The 21940-nt window shown below is 31.5% G+C and overlaps 1 protein-coding gene across 1 annotated transcript in view; it reads right to left on the bottom strand.

Annotated features, from left to right (window-relative positions):
- LOC129220359 (uncharacterized) overlaps window positions 1-13032 on the bottom strand; it is a 62229-nt gene extending 49197 nt beyond the window's left edge. Inside the window, exons 1-3 of the mRNA XM_054854766.1 lie at window positions 12210-13032; window positions 8182-8351; window positions 2555-2649 (exon numbers count right to left, since the gene is read on the bottom strand). Coding sequence (XP_054710741.1) covers window positions 2555-2649; window positions 8182-8351; window positions 12210-13001 — 1057 coding nt within the window. The 5' untranslated portion in view covers window positions 13002-13032. The remainder of the gene's footprint in view (window positions 1-2554; window positions 2650-8181; window positions 8352-12209) is intronic.
- Between the last annotated feature and the right edge of the window lie 8908 nt (window positions 13033-21940).

The following is a 21940-nucleotide window of genomic DNA, read 5'->3' as shown; positions in this document are numbered from 1 at the left end:
TTAGCTGTTTTATTCAGTTTTCTTCTGTTAGTTACATTTACAGTTATATGATTCAAAAATAAAAAAATATGTATTATTTATTTGGTGCACAGTCATAAGACATTTCCTTTTTTTCTGACCAACGTTTCATATTTAATTACTTTCAATATGATTTACAATAGGGAAGTTTTCGATTTTTCAATTTTATTTTTATATGATAGAGTAACATGTATGAACATCATAGGTGAAAAAATTTTTGCGATACGATAAGTAGTTTTTTTTAAATTAATTTTTAAAGTTCAAGCGCCTGTGACGTCAGATGGCATAGGAAGTGACGTCCGATAGGAGAGAAACGCTAGCGAACCGGTTCCCATGTCATGGGAGAAATCGAAGAACGTGCATTCGACTTCGAAGATGAAACGTAAAAGGCTTATCTCCTCACGTTTCTGGAACATTAAACCTCTCATCCTCTCGGAAATTTTCGAATATCACCATTGATATTATTTGAGGAAGATTATTTAGATTGTGCTTTAACGAATCTGGCCTCTATAGTGTGTTCAAAAGGATTATTGAATTTCTAAAAAATAAAAATATCAGTGCGCTAAAAATGTCCCTAGCGAAAACAAGGGATCTTCGGCGGAAGGCTGGCCATTCGCGCCCTGTGACGTAGGTTCGTGACGTTTCAGAAGAGCGCACTTTTGCGCGTGGATTTTTAAAAATTCATTAAAAATCAACCACGGTGTTTTAAAATTCGGCGATGGTGAATTTTTTAGTTTTGAGGGTCAATTAACAATATGCAATAGCCAAAATATGAACATTTAATAGGTTGCAACTTCCCTATTGTTACATTACTAATGATAAAAATGAGTATAAAATAAAAAAGAAATATTTCATTACTTTGCTGTATTAATGATGTATTAATACATCATAAACATATAGTGCATAACTTTTTTTCTTTAAATAATAAATGAACAATAGGGAGAGGTGGGGTAAGTTGGACTGGTCTCAATTATTTTAATACTATTAATATTGAGTAACTATTAATATTGCTCATTTTAATTTATGACCAACAAATAACACCTATGGTCCTACAAATCCTATAATGAAATCACATGGTACAGTTATATTGCACAAATTTTATTACAGAAAGTTTTATTTCAGTAGTCCTGAGTAATTTTCAGAAAACTAACTTTTTTTTAATGGATTTCATCAAGATTGCAGGAAAAAATTAAACTCCTTTCTTAAAGCAAGTTCCTTTAGTTCGATATAATTGGCAATTTTTTCATTTTTTGTCAAAGAGAAAAAATTATGACATCACTTTTTCAGACCAAGAAGGTGGGGAAGGATCAACTCTTTGTTGGGCACATTGGATCCAACCAATCTACCCCACATAATTTAAAAACTTTTTTTTTTGCTCTTAAATCTCAATAATTATAACAATATTCTATGATTTTTCTTTTGATTTTTAAAAAATAACTGCGTACTAATGGTGCATGCTTATTGCTGTTTTTAAATAAAGATGATTTATCAAAAAATCAATTTAATATGTTATATTGATCTTTAAACTAAATATTTTTCACTCTACACACAACAGAGAATAAGGTAGTTACAAAATTTAATAGTATTTATCACTAATATTACAACAAATGCAGTTTGAGTTATGCGGCCCAACGTGCCCCACCCGTGGGGCACGTTGGTCCACTTTACGAGGTTCGGTTAAAAAATTAATGTAAAAAAAGTTTATCAATTCAACACTTCTAAAAAAATCTGTGGTGTTGAGAAGTGTTTAGTGAAACTTAGAAAATTGAACTAATCATTAAAGTTTTTGATGAGATAAAAAATAATAAGTAAAAACGCCAACAATTTTACTATTGAAAATACCGTAGTTGAAAAAATAAATATAAAAAATATCAAAATATCATGATATTTTCAAAATAATTACCCAATATATATCGTGATATATATCATGATATATATATATCGGCGAACCCTGTTTATTTCTAGGTAATTTTTGCTTCAAATTATTCCCTTTAAATGGCAATATATTTTACATAATTTTATTTTATCAAGCTCAATCATAACAAATTGAAAGCAACTATTTTGTTCAAAGAATTATTATGAACAAGCTCTTGGATGAACTTTGATCCAAATTCTGAGAACCTAAAATCTAGAGAATCATTTCCCCACTGAGTTTTGTCAAGAACTTGTATGCACGTTACATAAAACTTAATGAGCATTACAAAAATTGTAGAATGCATAAACAACAAAAAGGATTCCAACTTTCAAAACTTCATGGTTTCACTGAAATAATTTTTCTACGCGCTTAGCCTAAACATGGCAATTTGTTTCTGTCCCCCCCCCCCATTTTATCCCTTTATTTGAAGAGACAAATGCTCAGGATCTGGGTCTAGGAAACTGGAAATTTGCATTTGTTCAGTTAAATGCCATGGGGATATCACTGAATTTTTTTCAAAATTGAGAAGAATAGGTGGGGACAATATTCAAAAATTATATCAATTGAGATGGAATGACTCTCAAGCATGCAAAAAATTCATAAAACAATTGAATAACTCACCTTTATTTCTAACATCATGAATTTTGTGATCCCATATAACTTTATCAGAGCGAATTCTTCTTTGAAGTTTTACCGCCTTTTCTGCTAATCCACCGCTGGAAAAAAATGTTGAAAATGACTCATAAATTTCACATACATGTTGTGCATACTTGCCATCAGTGAAAGTGTGCACAAACGTAAAGAATCTCTCCTTTTATGAAATATTATTTCCCTAAAATATACAGAATAAAAAATATCATGAGAAATTAACAACGTAAGACATAGAGCAAAGGCAGTAGTTATTTCAGTTTGGAGGGAAAGTACAGGGCTAGTACAAAGGCAGTTGATTAAGTACAGTTTAGTGATGCTTAATCAAACCCCAATCAATCAAGCTGTTTAATTATAAACACACAATCTCTCTCAGTTTTAAGAGTGCACAAAATTGAAACATTCCCCCAATGCATATAAGAGAATAAGGACCAGGACCCGACAGCTAAAAAGGTTCAAGAAGCTCGAACTTCCCTTTGTAATTTTCTTAGGGTCAAGCAATGACTGAAAAACAGATTAAATTCCAGTCTCTGATTTTTGGTGCATTTCTGAGTCTTTTTTCCCCTCTTAGAAATATTGCCACAGCAAGAGAAAATACACTACAGTTAAAGATTCGAACTAGCGGTCAGCAACTGGCAGACCGCAGTCCTGGTCCAGACCAAGGAAGGTAGAAAACTGGATCACCAAAGATTTGGAAGTATAAATTATTGAAATAAATTTTAAAATATTTTTACGCAAGTAACAATATCTTTTGGCACCACTTTTATCCCTTTTTCTAGTCTTTTTGAAGTAATTATATGACAGGTTTTAAGTTTTAAATGGTTAGTGCAGAATATGAGGGGGTTTTCTTAACCTCAATAAAGATTTGCAAAAGTAGTTGTTCCCAGCTAAAATTACTTGTCGGTCCCTGATTTAGACCATCTGTGTTACAATGTGCTTATACTTTACAATATTTAATTAATTCAGTCAAATGTACTGTGAGACTATCATAAAGTTGATTCAACAACTATCCATAGAATGGCAATACAACCATATTTAAAATGCTAGTGTCTAGGACAAAGAGCAAACGCCAATCTTATTTCTGTTAGGCCACATTTGACAATAATATTTAAAGTATCAGAGATTTTTGTTTCAATGTGTGTAACATTTTGAAAACAATTCTCCAAGCTAAAAGTGTGGGGAACTGAAATAATACTGAGCTTCTTTTAACTTCTGAGGCTAATCAAGCCCTGATAAAGACTTGAAAAAGGACAGAAATCAAGGTCAAGACAGCATAATTATAACTTTGCTATATACATAGAGCAAAGTGAAAATTAAAAAAAAAATTTAAGGCCAAAATTTAGGGGAAGGTGTTGTACCTTGGGCCACTTTTTTTTGGAGTTATTTCTTGAGACGAATTTAACCTGTAGATTCAATTTTTTTAATGGGAAAGAACACTCATACATTTAGCTTCTTAAAAATATATTTGCTTTGAAGAAAATATTTAAAATGAAGTTGTCAAATGTAATGAGGTAAGAAAATGCAAAATGGCCCAAGGTACAACATGGTGCTGTACCTTGGGCCACATGGTGTTGTACCTTGGGCCACATTAAAAAAAGTGAATTTAAATGCAAAAAAAGAACTTTATGTTACACTTTATTCAATCAAAATTACATCATTAAATGAAACTATAAACTAATTTAACAAATGTTATATTTTTTAAAATCTACCGCAAAAGAAATTTGGCAAAGTTGGCGCTCTGACTGTCCAGTTGTAATTGGTGGCGGTAACACTATCTCAATGTCATCAATGTTAATGATATAAAGATCGTCTTTTTCTATGATAAATTTATCTGTATTGCCACAATGCTTGTAAAACTTTACTTCTAAGTCGCCTCCACCTAAATCTTTTATGACTTCTGCTATAAAATAAGAAATTTTCTTCTTTCCTGCTAATCTGGTTAGCAGAAAGCTCCCTTCTGTTAAGTCTTTAATAATTTTATTTTGTTTGTATTGAGTAATTTCCTCTTGCATTGCATCATCCTCACTGGAATCTGCATATGGTATCTCAAAATCACTTTCAGAACTTGATTCTGTTATTTCTTTTGGCGCAATTCTTTTTGATACAGTTTGATGTTTCTTTTGTTCAATTTGTTCTTTCTCAGGAGTGTCTGTTAAAATTCTAGTTTTTCCACGTTTCCTTCCACGAGAAATTGTTTTAATAGGTCCTGCTTTTGGAAAGGGTCTAATCATTTCAGGAGAGAATGCAACAGGAGATGATAAAATGGATGTTGAAGCAAGTGTAATTGATTGAGATCCAGTGGCATCTGTTGCTCTATTGATGGTACAGTGCCCGCCACTAATAAAATCACTGGATTATAAAATCAGCCGCTTTATAGAATCAAATCTGGAAGAACAGAATCATTTCTATATCAAAACATGTTAGGTTTATCCCTTAATAAAATCATCCTCGCCGTTTTATAAAATCAAACTTTTGGAGAGCGTATGTTAATTCTTCTCTGCATAGAACCAGGATTTTATTTTTTCTTTCAAGGATTTAAAACATTGCAGCACTAATAAAATAACGAATTCCGCATAAACAAAAACGAAAAAATAAGGTGAAGGTTGTACGTTTTTTTTTCTTGGGGAATTGAATGAAAAAAAAAGAAGAATGAAGCAGTCTCAAGAGAATTGTTTCAGAGCTATATATTTAGTTGGTGCAGCATGTTTCCACTTTGCAGAACTGTTTCGACATGCAGCCCTGCTCACTGAACACTGAGTCAATCAGTTCGTGCTCATTCAGCTATCTACAGGGATTGACAGTTCATTTTTACAATTGAGTTAAAATTGTTAGCTAGCAAGTCGTGACGACTTGAGTGTGAAAGATTAATTCGAAATTTTGAAGAAGTATGACAAGCTTCCTAAATGTAGTTAGTGTGATGCTGCAATTAAACAAAGGATTTCTCAATCTTTACTTTCAAATTCTCTTATTCAAACAACAATAAGTCAAGATTTTAAGACCCTTGTGAAATTTTAAAAATGTACCTTATGTAAGTTAAAATGTCAACTGTATTTTGCAACTCAGCTAAAATAATACAATACAAGTAGACTAAAAATAAAATACAACTAATCGTAATTTATTTCTTTTTTAGAGTATTTACACTTAAAACCTTTTTTTTTTTTTTTCAGTGCATGAATGCCGGTTTATAAAATCAGCCGCTTTATAAAATCAAATGTCCTCCGAACGAATGTGATTTTAATAAGCGGCGGGCACTGTATAAGGACGATCCGTCACATAAGAAGATAGGAATTCATCCGCTTCAAAAATATTTTCATTAAGGGGATATATTCCTGTTCTCTTGAAACCTTTTTCTATATTGCTTTTAGTAAATGCCTTGTTGAAAATTTTTCCAATTAATGCAGCAATATCATAAATTGTTACAGGTTTTCCTGCATTTTCTATCATCCACTCATTAAGAGACACATTGTAATAAGTTTTATAAGGGTTAAATACAGCTCGGTCTAGTGGCTGCAGTTTATGTAAAGTATGGGGTGGCAGAGTGAGGATAACCACCCCATTTTGCTTAACTAAATTAAAAGCTTCAACTGATATGTGCGATTCATGATTGTCAATAATAAGTAGAACAGGATCAGTAATAGAAGCCTTGACAAAATTCACAAAATGTTTGAGATAATCAATGAATAAACGCTCGTTGGATCATCCATATGGATTAGCTCCTCCAATTGAACCTGTTGGTGCACCTCTTATCATGTGTTCTTTAAAATGTAGACGTGGAAAAATTAGCATTGGAGGGACATGATTTCCGATCGCATTAATTGCTGCAATCATAGTCACATTCACACCACGCTCGCCTGATGTCATGCTCCCAACTTGTTTTTCACCCTTTTCACACATAATTCTAGGAGGAACATGAACATTTGAATTTCCTGTTTCATCTAAATTATAAATTCTATCTGGTGTGAACTTATACCGTAGCATCACATCTTTAAGATTTTTGAAAAATAAAGAAACATTTTCTTTATTAAAGCTTGTTGCACGGGAGAGACTTGTAGCTTCAGGTTTTCCAAGTGTTGGTGATGGATGACGTTTCCGTAAACCTCTCAACCACATAATACCAGCAGATTTTCCATTTTCCCAATTTTGAGGCATAATTATGGTATTCATCTTTCCATATTGATATGCTAACTTAAGAACATCTTTTTCGGTTAGTCCATAGTGGAGTTTAGCTGCCTGCTTCACATAATCTACAAGCTCATGTTCTTGATCTCTTGTAAAAACTTTCTTAACATCATTTTGAGCAATATATTCAAATGTTTTTGATTGACCAGATGAATTATTAAACTTTTTTAAATGTCTATCTAGTGTGGTTCTGGGAACACCAAAATTCTTTGCAGCTGTTCTTACTTTAGTTCCATTTTCTAAAACATCATTAGCAGCTTGTTTAAGAGCAGCTGCATCAATTTGTGGTCTAGTGATTCCAGTCTTGCTTCTTGGCATGACTAGAAAAAATAAAAGATAAAAAATCATGTTTAAAATTTTTTTTAAAAAAAATTAATTAAATAAATCACAATAGGATTAAGTTATTCTTTTGATTTAATTATTATGGATTCAGTTATTCTTTGATTATTATTATTACTATAGATATTAAAATAATATAGTGTTATAATCTATTGCCAAATTATACATCATTAATCTTACACTAGTACTATTTAAATTCTTGTTTAGCTATTTGGCCATTATTACTATATTTTAGGCATCATTAAAGTAATATTATATTATTTTATTGATAATATTAAATAGTTTTATTTAATTTTTAAATCAGGCTTAACTACAGAGTCTAAGATACAACACAGTTTGTGACACAAAACACAGTATAGTTAAGTGGCCCAAGGTACAACATAGTTAAGTGGCCCAAGGTACAACCACATGGTTTTTTAGAAGAAAAAATGGCTACTGAGTTTGCAAGTTAAGTTTTCAAAACATAATTACTACAGAAATAAAGATAAAGAGTTATACTTCTTACCTGCTATTTTACTTCATCTGTTTTGTAGAAGCTGTTTTCAACAAAACAAAAAACATAAAGCACAAAAAATTTACTTTAGCATAGGCAAAACTTTCTATTCCAACTTTTGTCAGCATGCACATAAGATATAAGAACAAAACAAAGAATACAATGCCTTCTACTGTCAAATTGACAAAGTGGGATGGGTTTTGGCCTGCCATCTGTTATCTGAAAAGAGAAATGCATGCTGGCCCAAGGTACAACATGGCCCAAGGTACAACACCTTCCCCTACTACCAAACATGAAAAATAACAATAATTAATGAAGTTGAGCATTTTTGAAAGCATTACATAAATGACTGTTAACAAATATTTTTCAACAAATTCTCAACAGTATCATTTTAGAAATGTAAGTTACTCACTATGATTCACTTTAAGAAACTCGCACAACCTAAGATTGTTGTGCTTTAGAGAACAATGTTGACTAAGTCTACTTTGCCTAGGGTGAATTTAGGTACATAAAGAGAGAAAAAAATTGGCCAAGTTGAAAGTTTTTAGATTGTTAAAAGTCTAAAATGTTGCTAAACAAAATAACTTACGATAAAAAGCCTTTTATTTTCAGCTTTTCATTGTATTCTTCCTTGCTTACAGAATCTTTCACACAAGTATCTTCATTCCATTTCAGAGAATGAATCCAACTGCTGCCTTTACCTTCTGATTCAATTTTCATTTCATTTAGTGTCGATGAGTAATTAACAGATGCTACCGACTTAAATGGAAAAAAAAAACACATAAATAAATGCACTGAATTTGCTGCTACCTTTCATAAATGGTTCAGATCAAGTTAATATATGAATGGGTGAAAGGAGGAAATAATGAAGTTTGATAATATTTAAAGTATCAGTAGTTGCTTGAAAGATTTGTAGACTTCTAAGAACAAATGTAATTTAAGTAAATCAAAAAGAAAAAGTGGTGGCTATTCAGGAATTATTGGAACTATAATGTATTTAAAAACTTGCATGTGAAAACTAAATAAGTAAATTTGTTATACAAGTAAATATAAAGATACTTTTTGAAATAAAAAGTTGAGAAATATGCTGAATATAAAACTTCATGTACAACACTGCCGTTTGTATACTCAGAAAGGAACTTACAGCGACTGAAACTAATTTTAATTTGAAATACACTAAACTTAAATTAACAATTACTTACAACCCCCCCCCCCCCAAAAAAAAAGGTTAAACTTGATAAAAAAAAATTTTTTTGTTACCATAGCAACTATAGATGAGCTCTTGTCACAGGCTATAAATTAAAATGGCAGACAATAATAAACTATTTGTTAAAATCAACTGAACTGGCACCAGGGACGTAGCCAAGGGGGGGGGGTCCATGGGGTCCGCCCCCCCCTTCCCGATAAGTCACTGTCCCCCTCCACTTAAATAAACAGAATTTTCCGAAAATAAATAAATAAATAAATTCTTTTGTCCTAAATATTTTCATTAATCGACAACTTTCTCACGTTCAGTTTAGTTCAGAACAACAGAACCTCTGGGAGTGGTGGGGGGAGGGGCGGGGGCGACAGAAGTTTTCAACCCGTGGTACGTGTCGCAGACCTGCCCAAAGGAGACATTAGTCCTCTGCCCTGCAAGAAAATTGCCAGCAGCTATCCGAAAAAAAGGAGACATTATCTTAGTGCCCCTCCTCGCAAAGAAATCGCCGGCAGCTCGTAAACAAACATTTATTGTTAACGAAAGATTGATGAGAGTCATCAATGATGAAAATGTCGGAGATAGGAAATTTGTAAGAATGTTTTTGCAGGAAAGTCATACAAAAAGAAAGGCGACACTTGTGGGGTCAGCCGTCCTTGTAATATAGCGCCGTCTTTTTAGAAGGTGCCTAAGGCTCCTACAGACGTGGATAGTACAGAAGTCACACATTCACTTTCTCTATCGCTGCCATTGGTACGGGTCGGTTCCGGTTGCACGAATGTTTTCCTCCAAAGTTAAAGAGAAAAATTAGGAGCAAAACTACAAACACATAAGAAAAAATTAGCCAACCCCATTCATCTAACACTCTAAACCTAGTTATTTTACTAACAATATGGAAATATAAAAATTTTAAATTTCTACATTTGGCGGTAGTCATCCGATTTCGATCCTTTAGGAGGTAATCTTTGTCCTATTTGCGATGATACGGCAACACCAAAATTAGATATACTGTAAAAAGATAATCATCTTTCGGTGACAAATATAAAAGGTTTATAGGTAGTTTGAAGCCTCAATCAGCAAACATTTTGCTCTAAGTCATCAGATGTTATAATCTAAAGGTATAAAAGAAGACAAATCTCTTGTAAAAACTCTAAGAAAAGTTGTAAATGCCTTTCTACTACATGGCTGTAGATTGCCTTTCTACAACCATGAAAATAATGTCTGGAAATTCGTTCTGAATATTAGTTCGTTTTCATCATAACGTAACAGAGATTTTTTTTCTTTCACTCTTTCTGAGCAAAAAATGTACCGAAAGGAACTAGAATTTTTGCGAATGTTTTATCTCTTGCGTTTTTAAATATGATTTATGAAAAAGGAAAAAAAAATATGTATCTGGAGGTAGTTAAAAAAAGATGAATAAATAAAGGTTAATACTAATGTAACTAAATTGATTTCAGTGATATCAAAGTTTAAAAAACAAAGAAACTAATTAAAAAAAATGGATGTGTTTGGTTTTCTTGGTTTTAAGTTTGGAATGATTAACACATGTGTAAAGATGTGCAAGTTTATTTATACATATATATTTCACAATGAAATTATTTTAAATCATTATTTTAAAATACTAACTGAAATGTGTTCACAAGGTCAAAAGGAAAAGTTATTAATTAGTTTAACTGAAAATATGTATTTTCTTCTATCTTCTAGTCCCATTTTTCGAATAAAATACTATTTAATATTCGTGCATATGCTTCATTTAGCAAATTTTTTCATAGCTATTTACTGACTTCTTTGTATTCAAGAATTATTTAATAAGTATCTGTACATTCATGGTTAAAAAGCACAGTCGACTCCAAATGCAAGAATAATAGTTGTTGTTCTTATCCTCATATATATAATAGCCAATAAACGAGTAATGCTCTTGACCTCATCAACAATGAAACTCGCAGCAACGAAACTCGCTACACGCCATGATAATTTGATAACATGTTTTGGTAATGTTTAAAATGCAGGGAAAGACTTTATTGTAACAAGGCTGAACTGGATCCAGTAACTTAACTGTTTTACTGGTGAGACTATGTCATTTCAGGGCATTAAAGAAACGAAAAAGTGGTCAACAATGAACGTTATCTACTGAAACTTAGGGTTAATCCACTGGAGTTAGGGTTTAAAATGTCAACTATCAAAATGTCACCAAACAGGCAATTTCTTTGTTCAAATGTGGAATCAATTTTCATCCATCATATCTTGACGGGCGATTTTCTGGTTGTTATATAATTTCAAAATATCAATTTAAATCGTATCTAGATTTTTAATTTACAACTTTTCTTCGAGGTCTTACAAGAGATTTGTCTTCTTTTAAACCTTTAGATTATAAAATCTGATGACTTAGAGCAAAATGTTTGCTAATTGAGGCTTCAAACTACCTATTAACCTTTTATATTTGTCACCGAAATATGATTAGCTTTTTACACTACATCTAATTTTGGTGCTGCCGTGTTATCACAAATAGGGCAAAGATTACCTCCTAAAGGATCGAAATCGGATGACTACCGCCAAATGTAGATATTTAAAACTTTTATGTTTCCATATTGTTAGTAAAATAACTAGGTTTAAAGTCAAATTTTGTTGTGATGACTCATTAGTGTTACTATCGGTCATTCCCCTACAGTTGTTGTTTAAATTGAAATTTTAAATTTAGAATGGAACATTTTGCACAGAAGTTGTTTTGAATCAGCTTAATGAACAGAACTATGTTCATTAAGCTGATTTAGTTTATTTGTTTTCCTGAAGAGGCGTAAAGACTATACATAAAAAATACTATGCATATACAATGGTTCGTAGGTGCGTTTGTTCATTTTCCTAAGTTCTAAAAGTAATACTTATCACCCTTAAATGACCCTGCATGCGAAACTCCTTAAATAGAAAATGTCCAAGAAAAATGTTTAATATCTTTGATGGCCTAAAAAATAGTATTTATAAACAAATTTTCTTCAAAATTTTGACATAGAAATTTTATTGTTTAACTTAATTCATCGTAAACGGATCTGATAAACAAATCATTAAAAAGAATGACATTGCCCACTTCTAATAAAGATTAACATTTAAAAAATAAATTAAATAATAATAATAATAATAAATCATCCCAAAAATAAGGTGAACAGAGAGTAAGTAGTCAGTAGTTTTAGAAGAAATGAAGATCAAGGCATCAAAGTCAGGCTCCTGTTTCAGGAACAGAATATAATTTCATCATTTCTCACCAATAATTCTCTATAGTGGCATTGATGCATGTGTTTTATTGAAGGATTGCAAATAAAAAATAACAATAGTAATAATCAGATTATAATTCTTACCAATGTAGCACTATACGGATTAAGAATAAATCAAGAAAATATATGAATACTGATTAACATTATACTTACACGAACCACACCACTATTGACATAATCATCATCATCATTAGTTACACTAAGTGTCTTTCCAAGACTTTGAACTTCATCAGGTTCACTGTCATTGATGCAATCAGACTGTGATTGTGAGCTTGGATATTGAATATCTATATTTTCTGGAAAATTGTCAGAATTTAAAAAACTTTCTGTAGATATGCTGGCCAAATTAGATTTGACAGTATTTTCAATGCGATTTTGAACAGTTTCCCATGGACATTTTGCTATCTCTGTTTGTTTCCTATCATCCTTATTTTCAAGGCAAATAGGTAAATTTCTTGAAGTGTGTTTGAAGGAATTTGAAGTGAATTGTTTTGTTTCTCTGTTTGAATCCTTATCAGGAAATAGTCGCAACCAATCAGATTCAGTTTTAGAAGTATCACTAATTTTTACTCTGTCAAGAGCAACAGAAAGTAGATTTGACTTTGATTGAACATTTACATCTTCCTTTAAACATGAAAAATTAGAAGATAGATCTGAAACATTAAAACTAGAGTCTATTTTATGACGTTTAGCCTTCTTTTCATATCTTTTAAAATAACCAGATTGCAAAAATGGAACAGAACATTCCACATTAAGTTTTTGAGGTACGGTGGAGGTATCCTTTTTAAGAATAATGTCATGCAAATCAGTAAAGGAGTATGATGATTGAGCAGGAACATGTTTAACTTTAAATGATGCACCAATATCTTTAGTAAAAATAGAACAAGGTTTCACTTTCCTGTGTGTATTTTTAGAACTATCCATATGAAATCTATCAGAGCACATAGAAAGTTTAATTTTCTTGCAAGAAACATTTTCAAGCTTTGATTCAGTGGAAGAAAACTCTGGATTAAAACCTTCCAGTAAAGAAACTGGTTTTCTTTTTAACAATTTCTTAGGCTTATTGAAGCTTTTCTGGAAAGAATTATGTTCTTGCTTAAGTGGAGATTCATCAAGTTGTTCAATTAGGGAATCTAAAATGAAAAAACAACTAAAGCTATTTATAAACATTTTGAATTACTTAAACAGAGTATAAATGCTACTAGAAAGAAAAATAAATTTAATGAAATAAATTGTACTAAAAAAAAAAAAAAAAAACAGATGCACTGTGACTAAAATTATTTCCTGCAGTACTTCTGAGGCTCAAATTTTATTCTGAAACTATCCCAAAAGTATATTTTTCTATTTGATGTTTCTTTCACTCCAATGATTTTAGCAATATTTACTAGGTTTGATGTAATGATCCTTATTAAAATGTAATTTTTTGATTTTTGGCACATACACACAAAAACTTGAAGTATATAAAAAGCTTTATGTCCACAGTTCATAAATAATTTTAAAAGTTTCAAAACTAGAGAAAGTAAAAGAGGTTTGTGGATACAAGGGTCGCTAACTGCTCCTCATTTTGAGGAGATTCTTCTCAAAAAGTGAAAACCCTCAAATCTATAAATAATTTAATATTGATCCTCATTTCTCATCAAAATTCAATAAACAAGAATTTTCCAGCAATGACACCATCTTTATCTAAATATGCAAGAAATGTCTAGTATTAAATCAGGCTTCTTCCATCAAAGAAAACTAGCAAAAAGTCAGAAAAGTCACTTGTTCTTTCTTTAAGTAATCTTTATTTTTACAGGATTATAAAATGGATTTTTTTTTTCAATGTGCATTACTGCCTCTTGTAATATTATTACAATTTTTGGTAACATTCAAAGTCTTAACATTTTTAGCAATTAACTTTTAAAACCATTCTAAGTCTTTAAAAATTACATTTTTCTATTTAAATGTTGTAATGACAGACATGTAAATATGCACAGGAAATTAAAGTTGCCTGGATACAAAAAATATGACCAATTTATTTTATAAATGTTTAGAAATTAAAAGATTATTTTTATGCTAGTATTTTAGATGATCATCAAAATGCAAACACAGACTGACAGGTTTTAGTTCTTAAAAAAAAAAAAAAAAAAAAAATACTTTTCTACAAAAAATTGAACCACTAAGCAAAATTGCAAATTATTCCTCGAAATTCTTCTCTAAAGTTGGCAACCCTGGGACTGGTTAAAACTTAATTATACTTGGAGGAGGGAGAAATTTTAAAAGCAGTTTGTTCACACACAAATGAAAATTTGGCAGAAAAGCGATACAGCGTGGGAATCACCAGCAGTAGCATAACACTACTGAGTGTTAGTAGAAAACATTACCTTCATATGAGGAATTTTTTGTTCCTTCAGTGGCATGGAATACAGAAGAACACACATTCCACTTCTCCTTCACAGATTCACAAGTCAATTTATTTTTTGAAACTTTAGGAGCGGTTGAGTACTTTCTCAGGAAAGACTGATTTTGCTGCAAAAAAAATAAACAAACAAAATAATTAGCAATGAAAAACTAAATGTTTAAAGAACATTGTTTACATTAATAAATCACCTATAAAACACTTTATCTGTTTTTGTGCTCTTTATTTTATTTCAATTTCTATACTTATTTGTCAAAGAGCGCAAATATCTTCATTATTAATGTTAATTGACAAGGAAAAGAGAAAAAATATTTATTGAATGCTCAGCAGAATAACTTGCTCCTCTTTGCTTATTGTAGGACGTGAATTTCACTCTTTGTGAAAAAGAGGTGGTTGCTCATAGAAGTTTCAATGTATTTCAATTTTTCTAGACTGCAAAGGCTTTCCTTATTCCCATCACTAAAATGAAATTGGTGGCCCCATTTCTAAAACAAATGGGGAAAGAGGGTCGATGCGCTTTGACACGAAAAATTTTGGAGGATTAAGCATTTAAAGAGTTTTAAATGAATTGGGGTATGAAACTAATAAATCTGAAACATGAAACACCGCGAATTCTACTGCAATAGTCAGAATCCAAAATAACAATACCCAGTAATTTGAAATAAAAAAAGGTTTGAGACGGGGAGATCCACTGTCATCGTGTCTGTTTAACATTTGTTTGAACTATGCAATGAGAAAAATCGAGGTGAACCAGGGAGGCAATTTTTAATAGAACTAGTGAAATTTTAGCTTTTGCAGATGGCCTGATCCTGTTGGCCAGGAACCAGGCTACACTCAGAGAATGATCTTCAGATCTGCTGCTTTCCTCAAAGGAACCAGGTTTATCTGTTAATATTACAAAGACGAAGTGCATGATAAATACGAGACAAAAAGGAGATGTGCAAAAAAATACAGAATTTTGAATGCATTGGAAAGATGTATGAGAGAGTTAAGAGTTTAAATATCTTGGTGCACAAATCAGTGATCAGAATGAAATGTATGTTGGCATCAGAGCAGGAAAAGCAGCAGGATATTGCTAGTATGCTTTTTACAAAAGCTGTTAAGATTATCGTATTTAAAAAGGAAGCTAAAGATTCTAGTATACAGAGTGATCATCAGGAAAGGAGCTGATACGTGTTCTTTATGAAAGTAAAATGGAGAGTTGTTTAGAGTGTGGGAGAGAAAGATTTTTGAAGCTGTATGACAAAAAAAAAATAAATAATTTGAATTTTGACCTTTTGAATTCAAATTATGTTTTTCGCAATTACGAGTGTGCGCATGTATGCAGGCGTGTGTGTTTATGTGTGTGTGGGGGGGGGGGCAGGGGTCTGTCCAGGATTTTTCAAAGGGTCCGTTTTTTGTGAAAAATAAAATAATTTTGTGAAAAGTGAATTAATTTTGTGAAAAATAAAATAATTTCGCAAAAAAAAAATTTTTTTTTGTTAAATCGAAACTTTAGAATTTAGAGCAGGCACAAACTACATCATTTAAACTTAAAGTAGAGTGCTTTCCTCTTCTATGTTGAGAACATCATTCTGGGGTGTTTTTCTAGTATTTAGCGTGGGGGGAGGGCGGCATCGCTCCCTCAAGTAGCAATATTTATCTACCATTTTACATTATGTTAAATTATACTAGATATATTTCTGTACAGCATTTAAAATAATTGTAACAAATAAATAAAATTCAGACAAGGAGGTTCAGCATTTAACTTTTTGACCCAAGACACTCTTAAAAAAGCACAGAGTTTCGTTTAAAACTTATAAACTCCGTGATTTTAACAAAAACAAAAAGGGATTTTATTTGTTTACTTCTTAACAAAGCGTACTAAACATCAAAAATTAAAAAAATCGGAATCCCATAGCGGATGCAAAGATATCGCAATTCTCAAAGTGAAGGCATCAAACGTATAAAAACGGCTTGTAAAAGAAATATTTTTGATAAAATTATTTTTAAATTGCATTTTAGAGTCCTATGATAAACATATCATTAATATCTGTGGACACAGCTAAACCAGAAATAAAATTAAACCATTGATTCAGCATTTTAATTTTTGACTCATAAAAGAAAATGGAATTTTGCTTTGAAAACTTGAAGTGCGTGTTTTAACAAAAAGAATTTTCATTTATTTGCATCCTAATAAAACGAAGTTAACTTGAAAAAAGAACAAAATATGATTCTTATATCGGATGTTAAAAGATTTCTTTTTTAAAATGTAGACATCTAAAGAAAAAAAAAAGGTAAGTAAAACAGTTTATTTAAAGTTAATCATCCTTGTTAGCATCGAAAAATCAAACCCATATAATTTTCTCCCAAAATAACAGTTGAACATCGCAGCACCACACCATAAAAACCCAAATATTGACAAGCTGGTAAAATGATGAGAATACTTTCTAATCAAGTTCATTATAAAGGTTTAACGCCAGACGCTAAATGGTGATAATTTTAAAGTTGGTAACCCTATCTGAAGCATTATTGTTTATTAAATCATCAGCGGGGGGGGGGGGGGAGTGCTTACCAAACGCCTTTTCAGAAACATTGCTGCTAATTAGCTGTGATAAAACAAACAAAATTATTTGAAACCAAACTTATTTCCAGCTGTTAATTTCTTTCCAAGAAGCAAACAACAAGCATTATATTTATTTGGCAGTAGCAATTTATTGCTTGCAGGAGCATCACAAGAGTGCCAATTTTTTTTTCTTTGCAAAATTAGCAGATTTTGTATAAGCTGATCCCTCTAATTTGACTTAAAAAAAGGTTCCAAAAATTATCGGTTTAATACGCTTTATTTTGCTTTCAGATTTGCTCCTTCAAAAAACAATTTGTGAAAGATCCATTCTTGTTTATCAGAATTTTGTGAAGGGTTCGTTTCGGTTCATCGGGGTTTTGTGAAAGGTCCGTTTTGTTTGATCGGGATTTTGTGAAAGGTCCGTTTTGTTTGATCGGGATTTTTGTGAAGGGTCCGTTAACGGACCCAAATATCCTCTGGCCAGACCCCTGGGGGGGTATGTGTATTTGTGCATGGGGGGGGGGAATGTGTATGTGTGTGTAGGCATATATGTGTTTGTGTCTGTGTGCAAGCATGAGTGTGTGGGTAGTTGTATGTGTATGTGTTTGTGTGTGTGTACGTGCGTGCGTGTATGCATTTGTGTAAGTGTAGGATATGGACAACCTGGAGATGGTTTTCGCTCGAGGAGCAGCATCGTGTGGCGGTCGGTCGGCAGTGATGCTGCAGAGGGTGCTGGCGGGAAAATAAAACCATAGGGCATCAAAACAGTCAAATGAAAGCAATAAGCAATTGTTGATTGCTCAAAAAAAAAAAAAAAAACAAGTAAAAAGATCTATAATTGCTATAAGGAATTAGATACTGCCAGAGTTAAGGAGAAGGAGGATCCAATGTCTGGGTGATGTGGAAAGACTGGATTTAAGCGAAATAACAAAACGTGTAAAGAAAGCCTCAGCAGATCAAGACTGAGAGACAGACCAAAAATCAGATAGAGAGATCAAGTCAAAGGTTTGAAGAAACTGAAAATAATAATTGGAAGCAAAAGACAACAAGTCGTGTGGAATAATGGTGAAAAGTCTTGAAGGAGGTCGAGGCTTTTCAGGGGCTGTAACACCAATGATGAAACATAAAACATTTTTTGGCATCATCACCAAATTAAGGAACTTTATATGTTCTCTAGTTTCTACAGCTAAAGTGATGCATTTGGGCTTGGCAATTCCAAATTGTCAGAATAAAAATTTGAGTTTCAATACATTATTCTTTTGGATTTTTATTTTATGTGGATGAGACATGCTTGCATACCGTTTTTAACTTCAATAAAAATTTATTTTATGTGTGAAAAGTTCATATACAGAATTCAAAGATTCTCAATTTGGTTCTTTTCTTTTCCATTTTAAGTTTGAAATGTTGGTTAAAAGTTAACTTTTAAGATGTCATTCATAGAATTTTAACATAAAAGTTAATTGATCAAATGAAGAACATTAGATTTTTACAGAAGCATCTTTAGTTCTCGGCAATAAAAATAATAACATTGCTTGAAAAAGATATTTTTAATAAGTTTTAAATGTTACAAACCTCAGTCGTTCAAAAAAGGGTTAAAAAATCCATTCAGAGGATGTTCAAAAGAGCTCCCATTCAATTTCTGAACCTAACTTGATTCCACAAAACAGAAACTCTTCCTCTTCAGTGTACCATTTGTGATTTGTAAAGGCATAAAATTATTCAATAGGGTTGCCATCAAAATTTGACTTGAAAATGGTTGCTTTAGTAGCCTGAAATTTAATAAATAGTTGCCTAAATAGTCTCCCCAGAGGAACAGTTGAGTTACATTTTGAATTCATGAAGTTGCTTTTACCAATAATCTTTTTTTAATTTGCTAACTCAAAAACTCCATTGCATGAAACAACCACGCAATACAACATCTTGAAACATAACTGTATCTAGTAGGTAAATACAAGAAAATCAAAACTTAATTCCTGAAATGTAACATTTTCTTCAACATTTACTTAGTTTATTTTTTGAACTTTTCGATGGAATTACTGTTTTAAAAATATAAGTTACTTTTCACGTAACGTCATGAAGATGTTAGGTGTAACGTCACGTTTTAAGTGTCACAAAGTGAAAAGAAAACTTCAGATATTTTTTTTAATTTTAAGGCAAATAAAACATACTTATTCTGGTTTTGAAATCATGAAGGAGTCATAAATTGAGTTTGTGTATGATTGAAACAAACATATAATTACTGCATAGTTAAAAATTTTGAACGTTTAATTTAAAACTTTGATGACAAAATGGAAAATTTAGGACATTTCTTAGGGTTTTAGTTACATAATCAATAAAACTTGGTTTTTCTTTTGTTAACATTAAGTTTTAACTCTTGTTTATATTTGTTCTTCCCTCTTCTTTTAACTTTTCTGCTCCTCCTAGTCCTATTATTACACTAATTTCGGACAATGCACTTTTCTAAATATCTGATTTCAGTACAGTAGAAGACCGTTACAACGCCGACCTGTATAACGCAATTCTCTATAAACCGCACTACTTTTCAGAAGTAAACAATGGGTTTTGAAGTTTAAAAAATCCCTCTGTTTTGCTTTGCAAACATAAACATTGTTAGGCAAAATAAATTTTGAAAGTATTTTATCTTTCCATCTTATTTCAAAGCTTTTAAATTGAAAATTAGTACTCATAGTAAACAGAAAATACCAGATGGCTCTTGAAAATACAGCTGTTATGCAGACCATGAAGCTAGCAGAAGTGCAGGATTTTGATTGTGAAACATATTTACTTGTGAATAACTAATTGTAATATTGGTGCTTTAATACTCATTGCAGATAAAACTCATTCTGAAGTGCTAATATATCCTGAATATTAGTTTAAAAATTTGAAATGATCTATGTAACGCAAAAACCTGTATAACGCAAAAGCTTTGGTCCCAAGGTGTGCGTTATAATGGTCTTCTACTGTAATTGGTTTGCTAATTCTAATAGAGAGTCTGGAGACTCTTGATTGAGTTTCTTATCTGTGCAATCACCCCTGATTTGTTGCTTGGGTTCTCCGGTTGATATTGTTTTACATTTGATTTATTATTTTCTCAGTTGTTTTTTTTTTTAAATCATCTTTTTAATTTTTTGTTTTCCTTTAAAGTCTGTTCTGTCAACTTTCCTAGTGAATCCAGATAATTTTTATATGATTTGTATGCCCATATGCAATTTTTTACAGTTCCTTTGTTAGTTTTACATCTCTTACATGTTGGTACTTTGCCAAAAAAAATGTCTTCATTTAGCATCCACTCAGACATTTTAGACTAAAAATGAGCAGCCAATTTTCTTGTTTTAATTGCACATGTCTCACTATCATATAAAATCATTGGTCTAATAAGGGTTTTGTATTGTTTTATTTTTGTATTAACAGTGAGAAGCTTAGATTTTAATTGGCTCTTTAAACCAAAGTAGCATCTATTCATCATCGAAATTCTATAAAATTTGTTAGTTGTTAAAATAAAACCAAAATAAGTTAATCTAAGGCAGCATACAATCTAACTTTCGCCTGATCGTCAAAAATATAAAAAATAATATTTACAAGATGCAAAAAGGATTGAAGTTTCAAATACAAGAAAATAATCCGCACAGTATAAGTTAAATGTTGGCATGCTTCCAAAAAAAAAATATTTTTTAAAAATTATTTATAAAAATAAAACATAAAATAAGTTAATAAAAGATAGTATGTGTCAAAACATTTTTGGATTCTCAAAAACATTAAAACGTTTACAAGATGCAAAAGGATTGAAATCTAAAACAGAGGAAGTATTTTTCTCGACACAAGCATTGAGCACATTGTGTCCATCGCTCTTTCTTTTTTTTTCAATAATCATCACAAAATATTAAAAAAGTGGCCTAAAATTGTAAAAAGTCCCCAATTTTTTTTAAAAAGTCGTTTTTAGGCCGTTTTTGATTAAAAAAAAGTGTCGACTTTTTTTTATCAAAAAGTCTTTTTATCTTTTAGTCGTCAGTGGCAACCCTATTAAATCACCATAACAAAAAGGAAATATATATAGAAGAATAAATAATAAAAGCTGGGTGTGTGATATAGAAGCTGCCTTGTCATTTAACCACTGCAGCTTTATTCTCATTATAGCCGCCTGCATATTAAAACTAATTATTATGGTGCTCTGGACTTTTAATCGCGTCAGGGTTTCTTTTCTTTTTTTTAAACTGAGAACCCTTAATGGTCCGGTGAACCCACGCCTATGATCTGAATTAAGTGTATAGAAATGTCTAGAGGAATTCAAGTGGGTAGGATGGTACAAAGAGAGTAGTAGTGATAAACAGCCTAGGAAAAAAGCGGTGATAAAGAATGCAATTTTCCAATGCCTCCAACATTTTCTACAGCACTTGAAGCTTTACAAACTGGATGCAGAACAATATTTAAATGCTTGACAATATTCAATTTTTGGAGCAATTTTTTTATGATTGCCGTAGCAACATTTGGTGTAATATAGTATCCCTCACACAACATCGTCATTACGTTGCAGGATATTCCTGTTGATTCAACTGAGGTAATTCTTTCTAAGTGCAGATCCAAATCAACCAAAGATAGACTAAAAAGCTATGTTTAAGGGACTTATGTTCAAAAAAATTCATCCCAGACCAATCATGCCTATATTATGCTTCTGAGTCTCTTTGACCCATTTTCTGATAGTAATCCATTCCAAAACTGGATCCGCCTTTAGTATCCGCTTAAACACATGAAGATTTGAATGAGATTGAAAATATTATTTTGAACAATATGAAAAACATAAAAAATCTTTACAGTACTTTTCCGTTAAAGGAACATCAATTAGCGCATTTTTTAAATTTTTGGTTATTTTAATTTCAGTTGACATAATTTTTCAACCAAAAAAATTATCCATGTAAATTAAACAAAATATTTTTCTGCTTTCAA

Source organism: Uloborus diversus, chromosome 4 (assembly GCF_026930045.1).
Source record: "Uloborus diversus isolate 005 chromosome 4, Udiv.v.3.1, whole genome shotgun sequence".
Lineage (NCBI taxonomy): Eukaryota > Metazoa > Arthropoda > Arachnida > Araneae > Uloboridae > Uloborus > Uloborus diversus.
Note: the sequence above shows the minus strand (reverse complement) of the source record. Positions and strands in the feature narration are given on the sequence as shown.